Raw genomic sequence first — 18,975 nt, 5'->3', positions numbered from 1 at the left:
TGATAGGGTTCAAGGCAATCTCCATTTTGAAGTTGTCAATTTTCTTCTTCATGATTGGCAGATACCTCCTGATGACCAGGTTGGACATGACTCCAACATGGTCATCTGGAGGACTTAGCCAATAAATTGTAAGTCCCACCCAGTTCACTACATTAAAACGGTGTAAACTCTCAATGGCACAGTCCATGCCGAAATGGTATTTTGGCCGCTAGAGGCCTCTAATCACTATGGTTCACACAACAGAATTGCACGTATTCAATTTTACCAGATTATCGAAATCAACCTAGCGAGAATGGTACATGCACAATGAAAATGATAAATACATGTAATTTCAGAAACGAACTGCTTTGCTAGCTTTAAACCAGGCTAGTTTTCTCTTGGTGGGTTTGAATCTCTGCTACTACCCACTGTTGCCCATGCGCAAAACGCCATGTTGGAAGAAATTGAACTGAATCGTCAGAGAGGAAGAGAGGGCCAACTCGACGGAAAGTCTGTTTCCCTCCCTTTTTCCATTTTTCACCCACAAAACAAGGCGTTTTTATATGTAGGTCGATAAGAGTCGAATTTGGTCAAAAAAAACATGAATGGTTATTTGCTACGTGAGGTTTCTTTTATCGAATATAAGTTTTGTAATGCTTAAGTTACAAGTAATACTGATATAAGTACGACACGTGACATTCCGGCAATTTGAGAAAAAAAACCCAACTATATTCGGAGTTGTCTATAATGCATTCTCTATTGAATAGAGGCAATTGACGTCAGCAACCCTCGTCGAATATTTAAATAATACGATTACAATAATGAGATAATCCACCAATCAGAAGAAAGGATAGGCGGGAGCGACACATCCCGCGGTACCGTTTTGTGGACAACGAGTTCCATTGTTAGGGCGGAGAGACGTGCATCTTGTCAGAATATCCATGATCTTTGGAAGCGCTGATACAAAGCCGTGATTTGTTATCCAACGTTTATTTTGATATTCAAATGATTTCCCTATGTTATTTTAAATGATCAAAGAAACATTTAGGATAAACGAAGAAGTACGGTTGATCAGTACAGTTCTAGCGCAAATGCAAGAACGGAATATCCCGTCCCCGTATGCAGGGTATGTTTGTGGATGGGGACGGGTGGCTAATGTTACTTCGGTTAGCAGTGAAACTCGCGAGTAAGCCTACTAAAATAGCCTAATCGGTGGCTTCGACCTGCTTTTGATCGTTATCAAACGAAATGACAGTGGATTAGTTAGCTAGATGGTGTTATCAAGGCCATATTTAAAACACTCGGACTGAGAATGGCTGCTCATTTTATGTTGTTTACATGTTTCTTCGTTTTGAGAAGCTAGCTAACGTTAGCACGTTAACGTTAGCTAACTGGTTGTCCTGCTATGCAGCTGGCTAGCGATAGCCGCACTTCCCAACCACTATATATATATTTTTTTTTTATGTCTAAAACAGTGCGCTTTATTATTGTGCATTGGGTTATCTTAGCTAGCTACAGTTCGCTTAAATATTTAGCTAGCTAACGAACGGTAGCTAGCTATTTTGTTATTACTCGGGTCACTGTTGTGCAACGTAGTTAGTTAGCTGTAATGTTTATTGCCCGATGGGATAACGCTAGTTGTAACTGTTGCACATGCTGTCCTGTAGCAGCGTGTTATGTCAATTTCGTGCATGATGTTTAGGATAAATACTGTACTTATCATGATGGATGTAGCTAGTTAATAAACATCTTACTTATGTAAGATATTGGTAAAGTACCATAATAACCACTATTCTCTCTTTCAGAACCCTCAATTCTCGAAGCAGTGTGACAATCATTTAATTTTGTATTGGGATGCCTTGGTGGACTTCAACTTGGGCAATCGGACTGGAGGGGACACCCTCTCATAGCTTAATCTTTTTGCGCCATACAGTAAGAAACAACAACATTTTATAGTTAGGACAAAGTATTTATTCCCTACAGAACGATACGGAGCGGCATACACTAGTGGTTCTCAGGATGTCTATCACCAACACGCCTTCGAGTAATGATGCTTGCCTGAGCATTGTACACAGCTTGATGTGTCACAGGCAAGGGGGAGAGAGTGAGACCTTTGCCAAGCGGGCAATAGAAAGCCTGGTGAAAAAGCTGAAGGAGAAGAAGGATGAACTGGACTCCCTAATCACAGCCATCACCACCAATGGAGCTCATCCCAGCAAGTGTGTCACCATTGGGCGGACTCTGGATGGCCGTTTGCAGGTAGGGACTACACCAATGTCTTGGGGGGGGGATTTTCCCTAGGTACATATCTTGGGTCAGATTCTCCTCCCCTAATTATAACCTTAATCATTAGTGGTGAAAAATACTAAACTGACCTAAGAAAAGCGTCTAGGGGCAACTTCCCCATACACCATTGTCGAGGGATCTGCTATAAGTAGCCGTGTGTGTGTGTGTTAATATATCTATATTTTTTTAAAGTGAGAGCGTTGTGAGTGAGGATCATGCAAAGATGAGCATAAGGGCATGAGACCTATTAGCACCTCTGGGTGAAGAACATTTTCTTTGAGTTCAATCAACGGGTTTGATCCTGTAATATTCTTCGACCCAGGTGGCAGGGCGGAAAGGGTTTCCCCACGTGATCTACACTCGGTTATGGAGATGGCCTGATCTGCATAAAAATGAACTGAAACATGTGAAATATTGCCAGTTTGCGTTTGACCTGAAGTGTGACAGCGTTTGCGTGAACCCATACCACTACGACCGGGTGGTGTCTCCAGGTATTGGTGAGTGTACTGATGTCCCTGCCGTTTTGTTTGTGTTGACCTCCTGTGAGTGACAGTTTGAGCTTCTTATCATCGTTGTTTTATTTCACAGATCTATCAAGTTTGCAACTTACCAGCTCAGGTAAGTGACCTCCATTTTGATGGTTATGTACCTTGTGACAGCATTCTTTTTTTGTCAATAGCTAGGTTTCCATCCAATTGTCTACAGACTTTAATTCAAACATTCAAAAATCTGCATAAAAACATTATGCGCATTTGCCCACCAGAGATGTTTCCAGCAAATGGACTTGTTCCAAATAAAAGACTGAGCGTGAGGATGTGGGCGCCCATCACCTTTTGTGGTTCTATTCCCATGTACCGACTAGAAAATACAAGTTAAATGGGTTTTCATCGCATTTTCAACTCTACTGATGGTTCTCACAAATGTTGCATTTTATATAGTGAGTGTGCCCACTCTGGCATTGGTATGTGCTCTCTAGCCAACAGCGTGCAGATATCTGTGCTCTATTGGCTAGAGTGCACGCATAGCCTACACGATTCAATTATTATGGACAAAAAAGCAATACTTTTTTTTGTCAAACGGCAGCCAAGCATCGATGATCATGTCACTAGAACAAGACCCTCGATATTTATTGAACGGAGCATCAAGCTCCTCTTTCACCACCCTGTGAAGTTCATCAACTTATATGATCTGTAGCCTAATAAACTGCATGCTTTCCCGCCGAGTCGTAGTGGGAGGACATGTGACATCGCCTGTTTACTTCGATATGATGGTTATTATATCAATATTTGCGCATACAAATGTTTCCACCGACATTTCACACACACTTCATTTTACTAACATAAAAATATACCACCTTGTCCAGCGTATTTTGTTTTGTCGACATTTGAAAAGTTTACCGAAAAATGTTCTGTGTCCATCAGGCCTTTCATGACATGTTTTTAATTTTTTTTATCCAACATGCACTCGCATAAAGAGATTGGATGGAAACTTGGTTGTCTGTTTTGTTTCTTGTTGACCTGTATCTTGTCTCTGTGCTGCTCTCAGCTCCAAGCCTGGGACTGATGGTTAAAGATGAATACGACTTTGATGGCCAGGCCCCACTGCCCACCATGGACGGGGGTCACTCCCTCCAGACCATTCAGCACCCCCCCTCTAGCCGAGGTGGGCCCCCCTCAGAGACCTTCGGCACCCCTGGCCTGCTGTCCCCCTCTGACGCCAGCACCGCCTCCACCTCCGCCTTCCCCAGCATCTCTGTCGGATCAGGAAGTGAGGGCCTACTCCTCCAACCTATCCCCTCCCCCTTCTATTCCCGCTTCCACTATCTACTCCACCTTCCCAAGTTTATGGCTCTTGGTATCCTCCTCACCCAAATCATTAGAGGTCTTGCGTTATTCGTACCAGTAATAATCATAGTTTGTGTTTGTTTAGCTACAGCCTGTCTACACAGTTATGGTTGTGGCTGAATGACAGAACTTGTTAATTTGAGAATCACATCACAGTAATATCAAACTCATCTATATACAGGGGGTACTGGTACAGAGTCAATGTGGAGGCTATATACAGGGGGTACTGGTACAGAGTCGATGTGGAGGCTATATACAGGGGGTACTGGTACAGAGTCGATGTGGAGGCTATATACAGGAGGTACCGGTACAGAGTTGATGTGGAGGCTATATACAGGGGGTACTGGTACAGAGTCGATGTGGAGGCTATATACAGGGGGTACTGGTACAGAGTCGATGTGGAGGCTATATACAGGAGGTACCGGTACAGAGTTGATGTGGAGGCTATGTACAGGGGTACCGGTACAGAGTCAATGTGGAGACTATATACAGGAGGTACCGGTACAGAGTTGATGTGGAGGCTATATACAGGGGGTACTGGTACAGAGTCGATGTGGAGGCTATATACAGGGGGTACTGGTACAGAGTCGATGTGGAGGCTATATACAGGAGGTACCGGTACAGAGTTGATGTGGAGGCTATGTACAGGGGGTACCGGTACAGAGTCGATGTGGAGGCTATATACAGGGGGTACCGGTACAGAGTCGATGTGGAGGCTATATACAGGAGGTACCGGTACAGAGTCGATGTGGAGGCTATATACAGGGGGTACCGGTACAGAGTCGATGTGCGGGGGCACCGGTATTGAGGTAATATGTACATGCAGGTAGTTATTAAACTGACTGCACAGATAATAACAGGGGGGGGGGGGGCAATGCAAATAGTCTGGGTAGCCATTTGACTAGATGTTCAGGAGTCACTGCTCATTTACTGTGTGTTTGGACAGTCCAAGTCTGGGGTTCTCCCTACAATTCTGATCTGTAGGCATCTACATGTACCCTTACAGATGCCACCTCCACCTGGACTAGAAATAGCAGCTTCACGCCCAACATGCCTCACCATCAGAATGGGCACCTGCAACACCACCCACCCATGCCTCCTCCAGGACATTACTGTGAGTCCATGCCACTCTCAGGATGAGTAGAACATGCATTTCATTCTTAGTACACATAATGCCAGCAACTTACTGATGTGGGCCAGGGTTGAAGGGATTAATCATTGATGCATTTATGTTACCCTCCCAGGGCCTGTGCACAACGAGCTTGGCTTCCAGCCACCCATATCCAACCATCCAGGTAAATAAAGCGTGACTCCTGGTTTTACCCGACAAGGTGTTCAGAGGGCTGTGTTGGTCTGGGGGGCTGAGTTATGTCTGGAGGGGGGCTGAGTTATGTCTGGAGGGGGGACTGCGTTTGGTCTGGAGGGGGGACTGCGTTTGGTCTGGAGGGGAGAGTGGGACTGAGTTTGGTTTGTTGCAGCGCCAGACTACTGGTGTTCCATCGCCTACTTTGAGATGGACGTGCAGGTGGGCGAGACCTTCAAGGTGCCCTCCACTGGCCCCGTCGTGACGGTGGATGGCTATGTGGACCCGTCTGGCGGAGACCGCTTCTGCCTAGGCCAGCTGAGCAACGTGCACCGGACCGAGGCCATCGAAAGAGCCAGGTACGCCAGGCTCCTAACCACAACTGTGTTGCGAGGTGAATTGATGCCATTGGCAGAGTATTTGGTCACCCCACTGATAACAGCTCTTCTCACTTCCCAAGGCTCCACATCGGTAAGGGGATCCAGTTGGAGGGTAAAGGTGAAGGGGACGTGTGGGTACGCTGCCTCAGCGACCACGCCGTGTTCGTGCAGAGCTATTACCTGGACCGGGAAGCCGGCCGTGCCCCTGGCGACGCCGTGCACAAGATCTACCCCAGCGCCTACATCAAGGCAGGTCTCATTGCGTCCGTCTGCTCAGCATTACCAATGTGTTTTTAAATTATTATTTTTTTTAAATCCACCCCCTGGTGTCCAAGCTGTGAACTGCATGTAGCGGGTAGTAAATTAATTAGTTTTGTTCCCCTCCCAGGTGTTTGACCTGCGTCAGTGCCACAGGCAGATGCAGCAGCAGGCAGCGACAGCGCAGGCGGCAGCCGCGGCTCAGGCAGCCGCCGTGGCTGGGAACATCCCTGGGCCGGGCTCTGTGGGAGGCATCGCTCCTGCCATCAGTAAGCAGCACAACACTAACATTTACATTTAAGTCATTTAGCAGACGCTCTTATCCAGAGCGACTTACAAATTGGTGCTAACATACGGCCACAGACGCTATACTCTGCTCCTGTTGCCTGGTACAACTCCACCCCAGAGCTGTGACCCCCCCAGAGCTGTAACCCCCAGAACAACACATTACTTGTAACCACTCACACGCCACTTTTCTAATAGCCCGTTCCAAAGTAATTTACCAATCGTCTCAGCCAATTGTAGGTCAGTCATTGACGATGCATAGGAATCTGCACTTGTTCTGGGACTCTTCATCAGTGTGGATGTCGTTGAGCCTGAGTTGGGTTCCATTACATTGATACTTGAACTCCTACCTCCCACCCAGGCCTTTCAGCTGCTGCCGGCATCGGAGTGGACGACCTGAGGAGACTGTGCATCCTGCGCATGAGCTTCGTCAAGGGCTGGGGTCCCGACTACCCCCGGACGAGCATCAAGGAGACCCCGTGCTGGATTGAGATCCACCTACACCGGGCCCTCCAGCTACTGGATGAGGTGCTGCACACCATGCCAATCGGTGACCCCCAGCCCCTGGACTGAACCACCAGCCTGACCCCTCCACTGTGAGACTTCAGTATGACAGACCTTGGAATGAGGTGGTAGGTAGAACAGGAAAGACACCCCGGTTTACCGCTTGAAGGAAACAAAGACTTTTCTCTGTGGGTCGTTCCTCTTTCTCTTTGCCTTCATAGTGTCCAGTGTGTCCAGATCAGGACAGTTCGGCTCTGATGATGGAACGGGCCACTCTCATCAATCGCCCTGGTGACCTCAGATTGGTCACTTTTACCAGTGATTCCATCTGGTTAACCTTGTATGGTTATCCAGAGCATAGTACTATGGTAAACTATACTCGGTTTCTTGCTCTATGTGAGAAGAGCAGGTAATGGTCTCTGCCACGTCGTTTACAGACAAACAAGCATTTTAAGGCAATTTCCAGCAATACCATTATACATTTTTGGGGGGTTTCTTTTTGCATATTTTATGAAAGGAATAATTGAGTCCCTTTTTGTTTTCTTCCCTATCCTCTTGGTTAATGTCCTGTACTATGGGAGATACGTGGATTTATTGACTATATTTCAGACCAGATGGCAGGTCACTTAGACCCCTTCATTTACATTCACTATGTAAGGGAAGAACAACTTCTGTAAGGGATCTTATTTCTGTTGAATTAATTTCTCCCTTATCTCATGTACATAAATTGAACTGTAGTTCCTTTGTTTTTAAATGCATGTGAATGTTTGCATGAATGGTGAAGTGATGGCCACAACGCCACAGGTTTTTGTGATGTCTTGATCTCAGGACGGCCTCGATAAGGAGGAATCAAGTATGCCATAGACCCCATCAAAGTGTTTGGCTTCGATTTGAAAATCACATAAATCATCATGTCATCAGGGAGAGGCTTCCCTCTGCCACCACGTTGGAGGCTCTTTTCTGTTGTGGTTCTGCACTAACTGGGTTCATGGTGTTCGTGTGCTGTGAACAAAACCCCGTCATCTTGTTTCACCTCCCATGATCCCTCACTGCATGTCACTTTCCTACCATTTCTGGTTTTGCATATTGCTGCACACACACAATCCTCTTGATGCAATTTGTTATAGCTATGATAAGGAACTGCCATTTTTATTTCCAATCTAGTTGCATCTCCTAATATGTAATACATTAGCTATCGATTTAGTTAAAATCAGGTGCCGATAAAATGTAGCTTGCGAGATAGAGATACACTTTCACTGCTGTTTCTCAGCTTTGAGAAGTTATTCAGGAGAATAATTAATAGATCATTAAGGAAACCTTCTAAATCTGCATTCTCAAATGTTCAAGTATCCATTTCAGAGATTTATGGGTTACTGTCTTGGATGTTTTGTTGTGATACATTGTCTTGTGTTTCCCTCCCTAAATGTTTCAATTTACTTTTGGGATGGAAGTGTACTCAAGCTGTGGGAATCACGTTTTTAAGGAATTAATTTGACACATACTTTAGATGTATTCAACTGCTTGGATATAAACAACCTTAATTGGTTTATGAACAGTGATAGTTGTTGACGATGCCCAATATCTTACGTTGCATTCTTAGGTCAATATGATTTTTTTGTATGAATTGCAATTTTACCATAGGATCCTGGAGAAACGAGCTAAATGAGTTGCTGGTAATTGGACAAATAGTAGTTGCATATTTCTTTTGTGAACCTATTAAAAATGACCTGATACTCTATTTGGATCTTTGTCTGATTGACCCATTGAATAATATACACTGCTCAAAAAAATAAAAGGAACACTAAAATAACACATCCTAGATATGAATGAAATATTCTTATTAAATACTTTTTTCTTTACATAGTTGAATGTGCTGACAACAAAATCACACAAATTATCAATGGAAATCAAATGTATCAACCCATGGAGGTCTGGATTTGGAGTGACACTCAAAATTAAAGTGGAAAACCACACTACAGGCTGATTCAACTTTGATGTAATGTCCTTAAAACAAGTCAAAATGAGGCTCAGTAGTGTGTGTGGCCTCCACGTGCCTGTATGACCTCCCTACAACGCCTGGGCATGCTCCTGATGAGGTGGCTGATGGTCTCCTGAGGGATCTCCTCCCAGACCTGGACTAAAGCATCCGCCAATTCCTGGACAGTCTGTGGTGCAACGTGGCGTTGGTGGATGGAGCGAGACATGATGTGCTCAATTGGATTCAGGTCTGGGGAACGGGCGGGCCAGTCCATAGTATCAATGCCTTCCTCTTGCAGGAACTGCTGACACACTACAGCCACATGAGGTCTAGCATTGTCTTGCATTAGGAGGAACCCAGGGCCAACCGCACCAGCATATGGTCTCACAATGGGTTTGAGGATCTCATCTCGGTACCTAATGGCAGTCAGGCTACCTCTGGCGAGCACATGGAGGGCTGTGCGGCCCCCCAAAGAAATGCCACCCCACACCATGACTGACCCACCGGTCATGCTGGAGGATGTTGCAGGAAGCAGAACGTTCTCCACGGCGTCTCCAGACTCTGTCACATGCTCAGTGTGAACCTGCTTTCATCTGTGAAGAGCACAGGGCGCCAGTGGCGAATTTGCCAATCTCTGTGTTCTCTGGCAAATGCCAAACGTCCTGCAGTGTTGGGCTGTAAGCACAACCCCACCTGTGGACGTCAAGGCCCTCATACCACCCTCATGGAGTCTGTTTCTGACCGTTTGAGCAGACACATGCACATTTGTGGCGTGCTGGAGGTCATTTTGCAGGGCTCTGGCAGTGCTCCTCCTGCTCCTTCTTGCACAAAGGCGGAGGTAGCGGTCCTGCTGCTGGGTTGTTGCCCTCCTCCACGTCTCCTGGTAGCGCCTCCATGCTCTGAACACTACGCTGACAGACACAAAACCTTCTTGCCACAGCTCGCATTGATGTGCCATCCTGGATGAGCTGCACTACCTGAGCCACTTGTGTGGGTTGTAGACTCCGTCTCATGCTACCACTAGAGTGAAAGCACCGCCAGCATTCAAAAGTGACCAAAACATCAGCCAGGAAGCATAGAAACTGAGAAGTGGTCTGTGGTCCCCACCTGCAGAACCACTCCTTTATTGGGGGTGTCTTGCTAAATGACTTGCTAATTTCCACCTGTTGTCTATTCCATTTGCACAACAGCATGTGAAGTTGGTCAATCAGTGTTGCTTCCTACGTGGACAGTTTGATTTCACAGAAGTGTGACTGACTTGGAGTTACATTGTGTTGTTTAAGTGTTTCCTTTATTTTTTTGAGCAGTGTACATTTAGTAAGTACTCAGAAGCCCCCTAACATCACCAGACAAGCCCTTTTCCTAGAACCTGAAACAAGAAAGCGTGCCTTCAAAACAGTAACAGATCCTGCATGGGGTAGAATGAGAAGACGGCCCAAAACAGTAACAGATCCTGCATGGGGTAGAATGAGAAGACGGCCCAAAACAGTAACAGATCCTGCATGGGGTAGAATGAGAAGACGGCCCCCAAACAGTAACAGATCCTGCATGGGGTAGAATGAGAAGACGGCCCCAAAACAGTAACAGATCCTGCATGGGGTAGAATGAGAAGACGGCCCAAAACAGTAACAGATCCTGCATGGGGTAGAATGAGAAGACGGCCCAAAACAGTAACAGATCCTGCATGGGGTAGAATGAGAAGACGGCCCAAAACAGTAACAGATCCTGCATGGGGTAGAATGAGAAGACGGCCCAAAACAGTAACAGATCCTGCATGGGGTAGAATGAGAAGACGGCCCAAAACAGTAACAGATCCTGCATGGGGTAGAATGAGAAGACGGCCCCAAAACAGTAACAGATCCTGCATGGGGTAGAATGAGAAGACGGCCCAAAACAGTAACAGATCCTGCATGGGGTAGAATGAGAAGACGGCCCAAAACAGTAACAGATCCTGCATGGGGTAGAATGAGAAGACGGCCCAAAACAGTAACAGATCCTGCATGGGATAGAATGAGAAGACGGCCCAAAACAGTGAGATGGAGAGTTGTCTGGCCTATGCCAGTGTTTCCCAAACTGGGTGCACGTTTAGTTTTCAAATAATCAACTGTATAGTGAAAACCAAAACTTGCACGCAGGGGGGCTCAGGATCGCGTTTGAGAAGCCCTGAAGTGAGCACCTTGCACAAAAGCCTGCGGAGCAACTGACATCTAAAAACACAGCAACGTCGGTGCCCCATCCACTTTATAAATACTCCTCATTGGGGTTTATTCCTCACAGCAGATTGATCAATGCCGCCACCTTTTCTAGTCCTAGACTGTGTGTAGTTGTGTAATTGGCTCCCCGAAGATGTAGAAAGAACAGGGAGCTGTCGTACCAGGCCAGTCGCTGCCACGTCTGACCTATTTCCCGGTAGGCAAGGTCAGACAGACCTCCAGAGACTGCGGCAGGCAGATCAACTCCAGGGCCCGGCAGACGCTGTGCTAGGGAAGTACATGCCTCTGTGCAGTACAACACACGCTTGTTGCCTAGCTCCTTGTCTAAATCTAGACCACAGGTGTTTTTGCCATAGCACTACAAATAATCCATTTGAATCAGCTGTGTAGTGTGCTAGGGCAAAAACCTAAATGTGCAACCGGGGGAGGGGGCCCCTGGTCTTGACTCATGCCCCACTAACAGTGAGGTAGAAAACCATATTTCGTGGAACTTCAGAAACAACCCCAGCCTATACAGATCTCTAGAAAGTAATGTAACCATTTACTGATTAGGAATGAACGTTCAGCAGCCGTTTGAACAATGTACCCTGTAACAAAATGTTTAAGTCAAAACGAGACAAGGTTTTGAATGAAACAGTCTTTATTAAGTAATATCAGAAAAATAAAACTCTTAATTCTCTTTACAGCAAATATATAAATCAGTGCTTTGGCCACAACTTAGAAGGCCATTTATCATAAAATATAGTTTGCTTTAAACTTGACTCAATTTGTTAAATTTATGTCATTAAGTCTTCCCTACATATACATAACAGAAGTGTAGTAAAATTAGCAAATTCTTTAACTGTTGGTACAGCATAGATATTTAAGAAGCATGTATTTCATTAATTTGGTAGCGTACAGGTGCAGCTCACGTTTGATCCTTGGCCTTTACAGTTGCAGTGCACAATGTGGTACATTATGAAAACATGCGTATGTGCACTTTCCCTCAACTACAAGACGGCAGCTAATCCTTTTAACACTGGTGAAATATACTACAAGCAAATATCACTGACAATCTGCAGTACACCGCAACTCACCCTCCCAGTTCTGCACAGAGGAAAAAAATCATTATTTGTAAACATTTTAATATATTTATATACAGTATATAATGTAACTTCAAGTGAAATAAAAATAAATGTCTATATTTACCTGTCATTAACAATATTCCATACACAAAATATAAAGATTGGGGTTGAGAGGTTTAGGACCAATGCATTCCCCAGAAGTTAGAATAACACACCTGAGCTGCATTTACAGTCAGCCCAATTATTGGTCAGACCAATCAGATCAGAGCTTTGCCAATAATTGGGCAAAACATCAGAATTCGGCTGCCTGTGTAATGCAGCCTACAGTGGCCGGGAAAAGGGATGAGAGGATGACAGCCGGGGTAATACTAGCTATCATCTGTCAGCAGAGAAGAGATGGGGTCAGTGCTTGGGCACATGATAAAACTCAAAACGTGAGAAGGCAGATCATATGAAGAGGTGGTACCACAGTCAGGAGGCCGTTATAGTCCAATTTAACACACTAGGGTAGGTGTAGGCTAGTTAAGTTCAATGTGGGTAAAAAAAATACTGGATAATATGGCTGGAATGTCAGGAACCCAACCACCTACATAGGAGCACGAGTTGACCACAACGGAAGACCAGGTCACTACCCAAATGTATCGTCAGTCTGACCTCCTGAAGCAGAAGGTATGGGTTGAGTGATAGTGTTCAATAACATACATGCTTTCTAAAAAGGCCACAGGCTTTTTCTATAGAGTTCTATGGGAACACTGCGTGCCCACAAAACCGGTTGTAATGTTTAAATTACTTAAGTGGAATTTAGGCACGAGTTACTGTAAACAGATCATGTCTTCAAGTTGCAATGGAAAGCATGGCAGTACTGAAGTAGCACATCCTGGTACTTCCTGTCTGTAAGCACAGCTAATAACAGACAGGGAGAAGTATTTTCTCATATAAAAAGAAAAAGAATAACAGAAAAATAAAAAGGCCTAACTAAGGCCAGGAGAGAAATAAAATGTTAGAACCAACTTAAACCTTGATTCAAAGACAGTTGAACACCAGGATAAGTTAAGTGATCCCCAAAAATGTGATATATTACATTTAAAATAAAAACACAAAAAAGGGTAGGAAGAGTATTAACATGTCAAAATAAAATAGTATTTCAGGGAATCCCATTGTTACTTAGCGAGTCTGACCAGGAGGACAATACTAGGCACGTGCGTGGACCCACACACCACACACTCTGCTCCTCTCCACCAACCAACCCTGTCAGGGCTCAGGGCAGGCTCAGCCGTATGGCCTGGGTGACTGGTGCCTGACACACTGGGCAGATGGCCTCGGGGCTCTGGCAGATGCGGTTGGCGCATTCTATGCAGAAGAGGTTGTGTCCGCAGGGCACCAGGGCTGCGATGATCTCACTCTCCAGGCAACGGATGCATTCCTGGCCTCCTCTGCATGAGTCTGGGGGAGAGCTGGAGCTGTCACTGGAGGACGAGAAGGTGGGGCCGTAGACTGGGAACTTTTGAGACTCTGAGACACTGAGGGAGACCCTTTGAACCCGCTGGGCCATGGGGTGTTCCAAGGCCTCTTGGAAGGAAGGGGAGAGGTGAGGTGTGCCGGATTGGCTGTCTCGGACAGGGGCCTGGCGTCCACCCAACAGCTGGACACCCTGTTCCAAGTGGCTCCACACCACCTGTGGCTGCGGTGCAGGAGCAGCTGTGGTGATGGCCAGAGGGTCAAACCCAGGAGATCCCAGTGCTGCCAGCTCCTCAGATGCCAAGGGGAGCAGAGTCTCCTCAAACCAGAAGCTGGCCCCAACATTGTTGTTATTGTTGACGAAGGGGCTGGTGGGGCTGAAGTCGGCCATGCGGTTCCCCCCTCCGCCATAGTAGGAGTCAGTGGAGCCACTGCCCAGAGAGCTGGAGCTGTCGTTGCGGTAGTTGGCAGTCATGCGCACACCGCAGTTGCCGGTGCGCTGGGCAGTGGCAGGTGCGGCTGGGTTCGACTGCAGCCACGCCCCACAGCTTCCCACCTCGAAGCTGACGTCAGTGCCGTTGTAGTGGAAGTCGTTCCCGTCTCCTGGAATCTCCACACAGTTGCCTGTGCGTATGGCAATGTGGGCCTCGATCTCCTCTCGCGCTCGGTCCACATTCTCAGGCATGCCAGTCACCTCAAACACTGGCTCTTTGTCTCGGCTAGGAGTGACAATGTAAGTGTGTGTCTGCTGTTGGATGCGCTTGATGGTCGCCCCCTTGGGCCCAACCACCAGTCCCACCACGCGGTAGGGAACACGCACCTGGATGGTGGTTTGACCAGGTAGGGAAGGTGCAGCAGGTAGCCCTGGCCCTGCTGCAGCCACCGAACCTGCCTTGTTCCGGGAGGCTCGGATGAGGGAGAAGTGCTCAGCCGCCGAGAGGATCTCCCTCTTGGCCATGACCACATCCTCCTTCCGCCCTGTCACCACGAACATCGGCTGCTCCCCTCGCACTGGGGTCTTGATGTAGGTGTTGGTCTTTGCTCGCAATGCCTTGATCTTGCAACCTAAGAAAATAATAATAATACATGTTGGAAGGGAGAATCTCAAACATTAATCTTGATCCTTATAATTACAATCTTGATTTCTTACTATTGTGGAATCTGAGATGACACTAACAATTCATAGCTAGATGCCTCGCTGTAGATAGTGTGAAGTCCAATTTATACCATTTTGTCATTTCCGGTTTCCTCATGATTTTAACAACAGTCCACCATTCACCACACAGAGAGAAATAGTAATGGCGTCTTTTTGTAGGCCTATGAGGAACACGAATGACGTTTTTCGATAAACGCTGAAACAAAGGTCTGTTGTAAACAGACTTAGGAGATATTATACGTTTTGCTCTTTGAGATCAGCTAAAGTCACTAAGAATTCATGTAATAAAAAACAAATCAAAGGCTTCATAATTCATAAAGGTCTTGTTAACTGACTGCTATTAGCTCAGATCAAAACTTATAAGATTTCCTCAACCGGTGATAACCTCAAGACTTTATTTTCGGCGTTTTTTCCCAAAACATCATTCGTTCCCCATGTATTTTCCCAATAGGGATGGCTGAAAGGAACCAGGGACTGCTAACTTATTTCCGGGTTTTAAGACTACAAGATGGCGAGGTCTATAACAGATGCAGACAAACTATTTGCCAAACATGTTATATGGCAGTCCAGTCGATACAAAAAGTTAAGCGGATCAAAAATGTACCCAATCTATCTAAAGACCATTTGATAGATTGCTAGCAAAACTAAAATCGCGGTATATTACACCGATTTGCTAGCGATAGCTTGCTAGCTGATGTGGCATGGTAATCAACAAAGGCAAAGCAATAATTGTGGGTGCTAACTGGACAAAGCAAAGCTACCTAGGTGCGATAATTAGCACACCATGAAACTAGCTAAACGTAACGAACTAGTTAACATGCAATCCAGATATGCATCAATCACATGGCTAGAGAAAGATAGCTAGAATCAACATAACGATATTTACTTTGCCAGTTACCCAACTCTGAAATGTGGATTTAAGAGTGACCTAGTTATAGTAACTAGTTACGGCTGGCGGGTACAAACTACATCAGTTGACCAGCTGTTTGTTTCCAAATGACATTTTACAATGTCAATTAACAAACTGCCAACATACATAAACATGTAAATCTTGCCGAATCAAGCTTAGCATCCAACATACACGTCTGGCTAATTAAAATAAATAATACTAGCTAGTTTACTCACCTTGTCTACCGACAATCTCGGCAACATGTTCTGAACTGGGCACCGAGACACACTCTGTTGTGTTCACACTCTTCCTCCGCATGAGCAGCGATGTCTCAACTTCATAGCCAGGCTCTCCATACACAGGCGGTAAAATCATCATTCCCGTAGCCTGTTGTAGTGTGCCGTGGTCAAAGTCATTGTACAGCAAGAGTGTCTCGGGCGTATCCATTCCAGGTAGCATAACAGAGCCTAGTCCCGAGACTTGGGCCTGCACAAGCAGCGTCTTGTTGAAATCATCCTCTCCCAACACGTCTTCGTTGGCTCGTTCTTCGTCCTCTTCCGTCGGTGTCGGATGGTGGTGCTGTATAGGCTGCAGGTCCAGCACGGCACCAAGCACATTGAAATGAGAGACCTGGCGTGGATGCAAAAGGCTCTCGGGTTGTTCCGTGTGTCTGTAGTGGTCATCCAGGCCTATGTCGCCGAATGCATGCACAACTAGTGGCGGGATCTCCGGCTCAGTTTCCTCGGTGTCCAACAAAGATGTGCTACTTGGCATTATGAAATTCTACCAACGACGTTATTTAAATAAATTAATACCACACGTTTAAATAGTTAGTTACTGTGGTCTGTAACTATACATTTGTGAAAAAGTTCTTATTAAAAGTAGCGCCCGCGCCAGTTTTACTTTGTTGTGTTTCGTCTTTTCTTCATGCACCTCTCTCAGCAGCAGAAACGGTTCCGGGACTTCTCGCGAGTTTTTCAATCTTCTTCTTGTACATTGTAGCATTCCGGCCGACTGGACGATATTTTGCTGCCACCTACAGTTGGGAAGAATGCACCGAATCAAATGGATTTTTACATAAATTCCAATTCTAGGCTTTCGTGACCTTTTTTTGGAAATCAGATCGTTAAAATATTGAATAGGGTATGTCTGATTTATTTGTTTCTTCCTCAAAACTATGCACAGATCATCGATCCTCAGCATTCCCCTACATAGCAACTCATGAAATGCCATTGCGTGAGGTCTGTCCAACGCTGGTCAGACCAAGCTGACTCTACACTCCAAGACTGCTTCCATCACGTGGACTGGGACATGTTTCGTATTGCGTCAGATGGGAATATTGACGAATACGCTGATTCGGTGTGCGAGTTCATTAGAACGTGCGTCGAAGATGTCGTTCCCATAGCAACGATAAAAACATTCCCTAACCAGAAACCGTGGATTGATGGCAGCATTCGCGTGAAACTGAAAGCGCGAACCACTGCTTTTAATCAGGGCAAGGTGTCTGGCAACATGACTGAATACAAACAGTGCAGCTATTCCCTCCGCAAGGCTATTAAACAAGCTAAGCGTCAGTACAGAGACAAAGTGGAATCTCAATTCAATGGCTCAGACACAAGAGGCATGTGGCAGGGTCTACAGTCAATCACGGACTACAAGATGAAATCCAGCCCAGTCACGGACCAGGATGTCTTGCTCCCAGGCAGACTAAATAACTTTTTGCCCGCTTTGAGGACAATACAGTGCCACTGACACGGCCTGCAACGGAAACATGCGGTCTCTCCTTCACTGCAGCCGAGGTGAGTAAGACATTTAAACGTGTTAACCCTCGCAAGGCTGCAGGCCCAGACGGCATCCCCAGCCGCGCCCTCAGAGCATGCGCAGACCAGCTGGCCGGTGTGTTTACGGACATATTCAATCAATCCCTATACCAGTCTGCTGTTCCCACATGCTTCAAGAGGGCCACCATTGTTCCTGTTCCCAAGAAAGCTAAGGTAACTGAGCTAAACGACTACCGCCCCGTAGCACTCACTTCCGTCATCATGAAGTGCTTTGAGAGACTAGTCAAGGACCATATCACCTCCACCCTACCTGACACCCTAGACCCACTCCAATTTGCTTACCGCCCAAATAGGTCCACAGACGATGCAATCTCAACCACACTGCACACTGCCCTAACCCACCTGGACAAGAGGAATACCTACGTGAGAATGCTGTTCATCGACTACAGCTCGGCATTCAACACCATAGTACCCTCCAAGCTCGTCATCAAGCTCGAGACCCTGGGTCTCGACCCCGCCCTGTGCAACTGGGTACTGGACTTCCTGACGGGCCGCCCCCAGGTGGTGAGGGTAGGCAACAACATCTCCTCCCCGCTGATCCTCAACACGGGGCCCCACAAGGGTGCGTTCTGAGCCCTCTCCTGTACTCCCTGTTCACCCACGACTGCGTGGCCACGCACGCCTCCAACTCAATCATCAAGTTTGCGGACGACACAACAGTGGTAGGCTTGATTACCAACAACGACGAGACGGCCTACAGGGAGGAGGTGAGGGCCCTCGGAGTGTGGTGTCAGGAAAATAACCTCACACTCAACGTCAACAAAACTAAGGAGATGATTGTGGACTTCAGGAAACAGCAGAGGGAACACCCCCTATCCACATCGATGGAACAGTAGTGGAGAGGGTAGCTAGTTTTATGTTCCTCGGCATACACATCACAGACAAACTGAATTGGTCCACTCACACTGACAGCGTCGTGAAGAAGGCGCAGCAGCGCCTATTCAACCTCAGGAGGCTGAAGAAATTCGGCTTGTCACCAAAAGCACTCACAAACTTCTACAGATGCACAATCGAGAGCATCCTGGCGGGCTGTATCACCGCCTGGTACGGCAACTGCTCCGCCCTCAACCGTAAGGCTCTCCAGAGGTAGTGAGGACTGCACAACGCATCACCGGGGGCAAACTACCTGCCCTCCAGGACACCTACACCACCCGTTGTTACAGGAAGGCCATAAAGATCATCAAGGACATCAACCACCCGAACCACTGCCTGTTCACCCCGCTATCATCCAGAAGGCGAGGTCAGTACAGGTGCATCAAAGCTGGGACCGAGAGACTGAAAACAGCTTCTATCTCAAGGCCATCAGACTGTTAAACAGCCACCACTAACATTGAGTGGCTGCTGCCAACACACTGTCATTGACACTGACCCAACTCCAGCCATTTTAATAATGGGAATTGATGGGAATTATGTAAATATATCACTAGCCACTTTAAACAATGCTACCTTATATAATGTTACTTACCCTACATTATTCATCTCATATGCATATGTATATACTGTACTCTACATCATCGACTGCATCCTTATGTAACAC

The 18,975-nt window shown here is 46.4% G+C and overlaps 2 protein-coding genes and 1 long non-coding RNA gene across 3 annotated transcripts; 2 read left to right on the top strand and 1 right to left on the bottom strand.

The window, feature by feature from the left end:
* Positions 1-573: 573 nt before the first annotated feature.
* smad4b (SMAD family member 4b) lies at positions 574-8,577 on the top strand. The gene is given in 12 exon segments (XM_052461109.1): positions 574-1,105; positions 1,785-2,238; positions 2,588-2,762; positions 2,854-2,883; positions 3,811-4,032; positions 5,116-5,223; positions 5,354-5,404; positions 5,588-5,771; positions 5,873-6,041; positions 6,181-6,319; positions 6,697-6,885; positions 6,888-8,577. Coding segments are annotated over 11 exon segments (1,626 nt in total). The 5' UTR covers positions 574-1,105; positions 1,785-1,998; the 3' UTR covers positions 7,007-8,577.
* Positions 4,040-5,107, top strand: LOC127907208 (uncharacterized). Its single transcript, XR_008063740.1, has 3 exons — positions 4,040-4,527; positions 4,605-4,760; positions 4,839-5,107. It is a non-coding gene; the product is annotated as an uncharacterized LOC127907208 (long non-coding RNA).
* A 3,070-nt stretch (positions 8,578-11,647) lies between the features above and the next one.
* On the bottom strand, positions 11,648-16,578 carry LOC118392858 (RNA-binding protein MEX3B). The gene is made up of 2 exons (XM_035784832.2): positions 15,834-16,578; positions 11,648-14,617 (listed from the first exon to the last, which is right to left on the bottom strand). The coding sequence occupies exons 1-2, from the start codon at positions 16,369-16,371 to the stop codon at positions 13,353-13,355; spliced, it is 1,803 nt and encodes a 600-aa protein (XP_035640725.1). The 5' UTR covers positions 16,372-16,578; the 3' UTR covers positions 11,648-13,352.
* Positions 16,579-18,975: the final 2,397 nt, after the last annotated feature.

Source organism: Oncorhynchus keta, chromosome 14, assembly GCF_023373465.1.
Source record: "Oncorhynchus keta strain PuntledgeMale-10-30-2019 chromosome 14, Oket_V2, whole genome shotgun sequence".
NCBI lineage: Eukaryota > Metazoa > Chordata > Actinopteri > Salmoniformes > Salmonidae > Oncorhynchus > Oncorhynchus keta.
This window is presented reverse-complemented; position numbering and strand designations above follow the sequence as displayed.